At 48.4% G+C, this 9,061-nt stretch overlaps 1 protein-coding gene across 16 annotated transcripts in view; it reads left to right on the top strand.

Moving 5' to 3' along the window:
- Msp300 (Muscle-specific protein 300 kDa) overlaps nucleotides 1-9,061 on the top strand; it is a 124,157-nt gene that overhangs the window by 102,621 nt on the left and 12,475 nt on the right. For 14 of the 16 annotated variants that reach the window (XM_064683230.1, XM_064683238.1, XM_064683294.1 and 11 more), the window contains 3 exons: nucleotides 1,185-1,295; nucleotides 1,727-1,891; nucleotides 1,952-8,854. In XM_064683230.1, the coding sequence (XP_064539300.1) occupies nucleotides 1,185-1,295; nucleotides 1,727-1,891; nucleotides 1,952-8,854 (7,179 nt within the window). The remainder of the gene's footprint in view (nucleotides 1-1,184; nucleotides 1,296-1,726; nucleotides 1,892-1,951; nucleotides 8,855-9,061) is intronic. The other 2 variants (XM_064683286.1, XM_064683222.1) reach the window with 1 other exon arrangement.

The following is a 9,061-nucleotide window of genomic DNA, read 5'->3' as shown; positions in this document are numbered from 1 at the left end:
TTTTTTTTGTACCCTGTACCCCTAAGTGAGTTCATAAATGGTTTCATTAAATGCTGTAAGTACGTGGTAGCTGGAGACATTCCGAGTATCGTAAAAAAAAGTATATATATATTTGTTATTGTCGGTCCGGTTTTAAGAACGTGACTATTTTGGAACGATGCAAAATTTGATATGTGCATAGACAGATCAAGTTTGTTAGCACGCTTCGTTATAGGCCAAAGTAAATTTTATAAAATTGCAAAATGCAAATAATTTCTTTAGGCATATCCTTAATAGTAAAAGGCAAGTGTAAAGATTTCTTATGTATACCATATACAATATATTTGCAAAGTATGGTAAGCATTGAACATAGTTAAAAATATCAATCAACTGCTAGTGCATTTAGCTAAGACAATACTATATACTAGCAAGGCCAGTTTAAAATAGATATCTAACTTACAAAGTATGTATCGAGAATTTGAACATGTAATGGGGAAATGTTTAAACAAAAAGTGATTTTCAAAATTCAAAGTATTACCACGTGCAGTTATAGGAATGGGGTACAGGGTAACTGCCAGTCGAGCATACTCGGCTGTAGCCTGATTTGTATTCTTTATTAAGCTTGCAATATGAAAAATGTTTAAAAATAGATTTAAGTTATTTCCTAGTTGTTTCCTTGCTTACCATAATTTTCATATTCTTTTCCAAAATCAGAGTGTAAAGACTTTTTCATATAGTTTCAATCAAGTTACAGCCCTTTGCTAGGAACTTTCGCATTTGGTGCTTTTGTCTATCCGCTGTCCCTTTCGCCATATACTCATAATATGCCGCCGTTCATATACGTTAAGATTTTTAATGCCATATACGCATGCGTTACGTTAAATGCAGTTATGTTTATGCTAAATATGTACTACTTAAGTATACGTATAGAGATATATATCAAAACAATTATTATGCATTGCCTACCCCTATGTATGGCCGTGCGTTTGCATCCATTCAACTACAACAAATAAATGTTTTGCAAACTTTGTTCATCGTGTAAATATGTTGTGTGCGTGTATAAAAGCCGCCAACAAATATTTACAATGTTAACTAGTTATTTGACGCAAAATGCAATGTTTATTCTTATTAACATGTTTATTAATATTCCCCAACACATTGCACACATATATTACGAAAAAAACGAAAACAACAAATATATATAGGATATAATCACGCAAGAACTCGAAGAACTTCTACAATCGCTGTCAACCGTCGAGGATGGCATTGGGAATATGAGCCACAGCAGCTTGGAGGGCATGCTACAAGGATTGAAGGTAATTTAGATGCTGCTTAAACTGAACCTAAAGCACGTATTTACCTGGCATTCTTTTAAATAATATTAGATAATAATCCATACTGACACTGTAAATAGCCGTAGTTTTGTATTTTTGCAAATTAAGAAACGATTAATGGATGCTGGCGTGTGTCACACAAATTAAATAACACATTCGCATCATTCCATAAAAAATCGTACATATATCTATATATATACTTATTACCGATAGAAGTTTTTTGATTAGCGTACTCTTAGTTCTGATATACAATTACATCTCGTCTAAAATGATTTTACAATATAGTAGTCGAACCCTTTGACGTCTTACTATTTATTTACTTACATGTAGTAGGTGTACATTCAATTCAATTCTTGTTTTTTTTGTCATTTTGACAACGTTTGTTTAATGCGTGTTTTCTGCTTGATGTGCAGCTAATCCAAAGCAATCTGCAAGTACATGAGAAGGAAGCGCTACATCTCAAGGATCAAGCAAAGGCATTGCCCACAGATCCTGGAACAGAGCGTTTGCTTAACGAGACCGCAGATCGCATCGATCTGCTGCTGAGGCGCACACAGCAAGGCATTACCATGATAGCCGTGAGTATAATCAATCAATATATATATATTTATAGCACCTGCAAACAATTCATTTTTCAGAACGCCATGCATGGGCAGAAGAAGCGTGAGCAGGAGATCGACGAGTACCAGCAGCATTTGCTGGAGCTGGAACGCTGGATCAATGAGGTTTCCGCCGAATTGGCCTCGTTCGAGCCAACAACGGACAGCAGCACCGATGAGCAGGTGCTCAAGACTCAGGTGGAGCGCAGTCAGCAATTGCTGCGCACTCTGAAGGAACGGCAACAGTCCATGGATGATTTGGTCGACCAAACACGAGAGCTTCAGGCTCATCCCGACGTCGCCCCGTTGGCCGATACGCTGATGGAGCAACTGCAGAGCATTCTAATCATATTACGTGAACAGATCACCGTTGCGACTACGCGTATCTTTACCATTGAGAAACGAATCGTGGATCTGCGCAAGGCCAAGAGCGAGGATGCACAGCGTCAGCGCGTGCTGGCGGATGCCCAAATACTGGCACCAATTGCTGCAAGTGCAGCGCCTGAATCCATAGAGTCCAATGAAAACACTCTAGACTCGAGCTCAATGCCTGAGGAGGAGATCAAGCCCGCGGGTGTTTATGTGGAGACGCAGACATCGCTGAGCTTGCAACAACCTCAGCCGCAGATCGCCACAAGTAATGTGGAGGCGCAGACTAGCTTCCAGGAACCGCAACCCGTGGTGGCCATAGAAACCGCCGAGGTAGCACTGCAAACACTCAAGGAGCGTCCACCCACGGAAAACATAATGGTCACTCAAACCGTACAGCATGGTCAGGAGACAATACAAATTGACACACAGCTGAACGAAAATGTACCGGAACAGACCGAGGATGTGCAGATCGAGGCGCGTTACCATCAGCAACCCAAGGGCGATGTGGATCGTGCCACCGAGCTGATACTTAAGAATGTGCCGCAGGCTTTCGAAACTACATTTGTCGAACCAGACGAGACCACAACCGAGGTGGTTGTCGGCGCCGATGGCACCAAGCATATTGTCTTGAAAAAGGTCACCCGGATGCGTCAACAAATTGTGCAACAGCAACAGATTAGCTCCATTGAGACAGTCAGCGATGCCGATGGCAATATTGAAGTGCAGTCAACAGGTCAAATAAACTTGGAGAATGTGAAGACCACAGACACGTTTGGCGATCCACAACAGAGCACTTACCGCACCGTAGTCACGCAGCAAACGCGTGCCACCCTGTTGGATGGTTCCCAGCCGGAGACCGTGACGGTCAGTGAGTTCGAGACGGAGCCGGTGATTGAGCAGTATGAGCAGCTGTTAAGCCCCGATGCGGATGGCAAAATGCAGCCATTCCGCGCGGCAGCTGGACAGTCTACGCTAGATAATCAGGGTACCAGAATACAAGCTGTAATGCAGCAGGTGACCCGTAAGATTATACGCAAGACCCGAAAGATAATCAAGCGTGTGGTCATCATTGATGGCAAGGAGCATGTGACTGAGGAGGTGGTTGAGGAGCCCGAGGAGATTGAGGTGACTGAGGAGGAGACTATGCCACATATCGATGTCAATATTGTGCGTACGGTGAATGGAAAAGTGGTGAGCGAAGAGGAATTCCAGCGCATGATGCAAGAACCAGGCGTGGTCATCGAAGAAGTTGCAACGGATCTGTCATCACAGACAGTAGAACCGCAGCAACAGGTATTTGATATTGAGTCTATCAACATCTCCAACACCACCACCACAACCACACAACAAGAACAACCACTCGATAAACAGACACAACCACCAACAACAACAAAAACAACTGCAATTACAAGAGAAACGACAAAAGCAGCACCTGTAGAATTGCCAGCACCTCAAGTAGACATTGAAGAAATCGTAAATGTTGCCCCTATCAGTCCCGTTAATGTTGCAGCTGCGGCAGTAACTGAACCTACAGCCCCCACCACCACAACAACAACAACGACAATCACAGCTACAACAACAGAGAGTCAGCCTGTGGTGGAAGATATCAAGGAAATTTGGCCACTGGAACATCATTTGCAAACCACAAACATCGATTTCTCGGAGCATGCCGAAGAGCTGGCACCGCCAGCTGCTTCCAGCCCAGAGCCATCAATGCCCGTGGAAACCATTTGGCCAACTAGTCCTGAAACTGGCAACTCTGTCACCCTGGAATCGTATGCATTTGAGCCAGCGTTGCCAACAGCTGTGAGCATCAAATCCGAGTCTGAGCCGGCACCACAAAAGACTGAAACAACGCCGGAGCAGCCAGTGGCTAAGCCCAAGACTGACGTAGAAACCTTCCTAGCAGCTGAACAAGCACATGCTCAACCCGATAAGAAAGAGTCTGAAAAAGCTGAAACAGCAGTACCAGCCGAGCAAGCACAACCACAAAAGGTAGCGCCTAAAGAACCTGTCACAGAAGTGCCATCCATCAACATCGCCGATAAACAATCGGATATACCTCAAAAGGATATACGTGTGGCCACCCAGCTTTTCATTTCTGAAGAGGCAGCCGCCTCAGCGTCGCCACGCAAGACTTACCAGATAACAGCACCCTCTGTAGAAGCCACTGGAGCTGGTGTACTCAAGGTAGCCATGGCAGCAACCTCAGAGCTTGTTGAATCCATTGGCATGTCACCCGCTAAGGTAACCATGTCCATTGTGGAGACTGTCACAGCGCCCCTGGAGCACGACGAAGACGCGTCCACGAAGCGAAGTCGAAAGAAAAAGAAGAGAAGAGATGAGGAAAAAGCCAAGAGTGAGCAAGTACCAGAACCAAAGCCGCAGCCCGTGCACGAAACTGTCAAAGTGGCAGAGGTAAAAACAAAGTTAGAAGAGGAGGCAGCGCATGTACCGCTCTCACCCGAGAAGTCGCCACGTAGAGACACCATCACCCCAGAATCGGAAGACAAAGTATGCCACGAATCGATTGTGGAGATAAGCACAGAGAGTGATTTGTCGAGCATGGATATGGGTCAGACCGTCAAGGTGGTCGAAGATTCGATTATACCCTCACCCACAGAGCAGTCACGTACTCCAATTACGGAACTGGTTATACCCACAGAGGTTGTCGAGCTGGCAGTACTTGAAGATGAGGAGCAGCAAACGAGTCCGCGTGCACCCACGCCAACAACTGCCGAACAGGATATTAAATCTTCGCAGACATCACCACAGCACAAACCCAAACTGGATGAAACAGCGGTGCAAACGAGCCTTGATGTACGTCCGGATAACCAGGAGACCGAATCGCAGACGATCATTGTGGAAATTACTGAAACTGAAGCCCAGACAACACCACGCGGTGACGACGACAAACCTGAGCCCGTCGAGACATTTAGCACAGAAATTCAAACCGATGAGAATGGTCAGCCCCGGCAAACCGTCGAAATTTCTAGCCAAACGATTATAACGACAACAACCGAAAAGGAGCTGCAAACGACGCCCAAGGAATCGCCGCGCCTAGCTGAATCAAGTAGCGACCACGTGGTCGACCCACTTGTTAAAGATTTGGTTAAAGACATGACCATCGATTTGCCTGTGCCCACAAAGGAGCAGTCCACCGTCACAGAGGTAACCACCACCAAGGAGACTCACATGCAAACAGCAACGCCAGAGCCAACGGAATTGAGCAGGCCTGAAGCCGTAGATGTGAGCGATGTGCTGGTGCAGACCACACCACGTGAGGAGCCACAGCCAATTTCGCTTGAAGACAATTCCTTGACAGCTACATCTACTTCAGAGCCCTACGAGCTGGAGGTGAAAACTACAGTGGCCATACCGGCCGATTCCGATGCATCTACAGTGGAGCCTACGCTATATGAATACACGCAAACGATGCAGCTGCCCAAGCCTGAAAAGAAATCCAAAAAGGACAAAAAGGACAAAAAGAAACAAAAGGGCAAGTCTGTGCCGGAGCCAACGCAAGAGGCGGATCCACAAATTAGTGTGACCGTAGAAATTGCACCCGAACTGCTGACTGAATCTGGAATAGAACTCTCCACCAATCAGCAAATCGAAGAGGTGCCACATCTGCCGCCAGTATCCGACTCTGAGCCCACCGAGGTTGTTGATCCGCAAAGGCCACAGCGTGTGCAATTGCAAATCACAAAGACCACAGTCTACGATGAATATCCTGATTTGCCGGTGCATATACTCGAACAGAACAAGGTTAGCATTGCCTCGCAACAGCAAGGCAAGCCACGCAGTCGACCCACATCTTCGGTGACCATTGAGGAGGTTGCTTCGCCAACGGAGGAGCTGGTGGTGCCCATTACGCCGGGTCCAGATAATCTGGATGAAAAGAATATATGGCTAACGGCAACGACCAGCTCGACTGAGGACAGCACGCCGATGGATTCCTCTGAAGCGCTCATCAGGAGCGAGACTTTGCAGCTGTATCCTGGTAAACAACAACAACAGCAACCGAAGCTGACCTGGGCAGAGACCAAGGAGGCAATTGGCAGTCGCATAAGGCAACTGAAACAGGCGACGCCACAGCAGTCAACACCATTGAGCGATGTCCTTCACCTGGCCACACTATCCGAGCAGATCAAGCAGGTGCCCACCGAACAGCGCTTGCTGGAGGTCAACGAAGGATTGAAGAACTTGGATGTGGCCATAAGCAGTAGAGATAAAACGATTATACACACCACAGTCATAACTGTCATTGAGAAGGTCTCCACCTGGCTGGAAACCATCGAGTATCGCGTGTATCTCATACGGCAGAACTCGAATGAAGGTCCCTCGGAACAGAAACTGGACAACTACAATCAGCTGAACGAGGAGCTGCACACAATCAAAGCGAATGTCCATCAGCTCGAGCGAGGGGTCGGCCAAACGGATAAACCAACACAGTCGGAGCTGCTGCAATATGTGGACACGCTCAAAGAGCACATCGATGCTGTGGAGCAGGTGACCCAACAGAGTCAGGCCCAGGATAGCAAGGATCTGGACAAGTGGCACAACTTTGAGCTGCTCTACAGAGAAGTTTCCACATCGTTGGACTTCCTGCAACAACGGTACGAACAGGCGCTCAACGGGGAACATCCGCTCTCCCAGAAGCTGGCACTTCTCGATGAGCTGGACCGGCAGCATACGGCAGGCCAGCAGCAGTTGGAACAACTGATGCAGACTGCCCGCTTCTTCCAGCGAGATTTCCCCAATAAGAAAATACCACAGGGTGTGTACAACGCCTTTGAGAACAGCAAGAATATTGGCAACAACATCGAGACAGAGCGTGATCGTCTGCTTCAGCTGCAGTCACTGGCCGAGGAGTACGAGCAGACGCTCAAGGAGTTCACCAATATCACGGTGCTGGCCGACAAAATGATGGAGAGCCCAATTGTGTCCAGTTCCCTGGAGCTGCTCAACCATGAGGTGCAAAAACAGCGCAAATTCTTTGTCAATCTGAGCCACTGTCGCGCCATGCTGGAGTCGCTCGAGGAGAACATTGATAGCGAGACGCGCGAGAAGCACTCGGAGTTGCACAAGCAGCTCTACCAGAAGGCCACCCAGCTGCTAGAGCGTGCTTCGGAGCGTTCCTCAAAGCTGGTGCAGGCCGCCTCGCGCTGGACAGTGCTGGAGAAGGGCATGCGCGATGAGCTGCAGTGGTTGCAGGTGGCACAGCAACGTGTGCCAGATCTGTCGGCGGTTACCTCCGCCGATTATGATCAGTATGCGACGCTCTATCAATCCCTGAGCAATGACATCTCTCATCATTATGTGAAGATGACGCAGCTCTCGGGCATTGCCAACAAAATGCAGCTGCTGGTGCAGGCGCCCAATTTGGTTGAGGAATCGAATGATGCCCTCATTGTGCTGCTCAAGCTGCGCGAGGAGGTGGCGCTCTACTTGCACCGCCTGCTGGTCTTCAAGGAGATCTGGGTGCAGTACGAACAGCAGACAGAGAAAATGGAGGCATTTGTACGCGAAGCGGAGCAGGAGCTGCGCCAAATCCATATACCCACACAACCCACAGAGGAGCCCATACCCCATATGCGGCAATTCTGGGAGATTAAGGCGCGCTTCGAGCTGCATAATAACATACGCAACGATGCGGGACATAGCCTGGAGAAATCCCTCCAAGTCATACCACTGGCCGATGAGATGCTCCAGCGCCAGTTCCATGCCCAACTCGAGGATCGCTGGCAGGCGGTGGCCCAGGCCATTGAGCTGATACAGCACAACATTGTCGAGTGCTTGTCCTCGGAGGATATGCCCGCGGATGAAAAACTCAAGTTGGTGGAGCGCGAGCTACAGGAAATCTACCTGACCATGACCAGCATGAAGGGCGTTATCAAAAACGAGGAGGAGCTCTGCTTGTACATTGAGCGTGTCCAGGTGCTGCGCACACGCGTTGGCTTCATTGGCAACGAGCTGGGCCGCATTGGACTTCAGGAGCCGGCAATTGAACCAGAAAAAGTGGGCGAACTTTTTGCGCTCTCGCACAAAATAACCACACAAATTGCCGAGGAGCTGGAGTTCGCCTCCGTGCTGCGAGATCAGCTGCAGGCCATACACGAGGGCATCAGCAATCAGCGCAAGCACCAGGCCAAAATCTCTGTCATATTGGACGAATGCGAGTCCGCCGAGCGCCAAGGCGCGGATATCATAGAGAAAGCCGTCGCCGATTGCCAAAATGCGGGCGAGGAGCTCGTTGCCAGCTGGCAGGAGATAATGCGCTTACGCCAAATGCTGCACACGCTGCCCATGCGGCTGAAGATGTCCGTGTCGCCCGTGAAGCTGGAACGCGACATTTCCCAGCTGCAGGACGATCATGCCTTCCTCGAGAGCAAGTGCACCAATATTATGGCCATCCTACGTAATCGCTTGGCCTTATGGCTACGCTACGAACGTCAGCTGGAACTGGTGCACGACTCTGTTCAGGAGACGGACTTCATGATGGAACTGATACGCGTGCACGGCCAGGTCGACTATGAGCGCCTGCGTAAGGCCACCGAGAGATTAGAGGTAAGTTTTTCATGCCCTTTTTTATTGACTGATTTATGACTATTTTGGCCATATTGAGGCAGTCAGTCAGTCAAAACAACTGACCTGGCTACCTGCAGCTTGCATCTTTTTTTGCGAGCGCTTCTTATCAGCATTTGCCTTTATCTGTCCGAAATGGCTATAAAAACCGCGCGCGTTTTCTGCCTGCGTTCAGTTAGGCGCGCACCC

The sequence above is a fragment of the Drosophila montana genome, unplaced genomic scaffold (genome assembly GCF_035044405.1).
Source record: "Drosophila montana isolate Dmon_TW-CO22-7 unplaced genomic scaffold, ASM3504440v1 contig_1409_1, whole genome shotgun sequence".
NCBI classification, from domain to species: Eukaryota; Metazoa; Arthropoda; class Insecta; order Diptera; family Drosophilidae; genus Drosophila; species Drosophila montana.
This window is presented reverse-complemented; position numbering and strand designations above follow the sequence as displayed.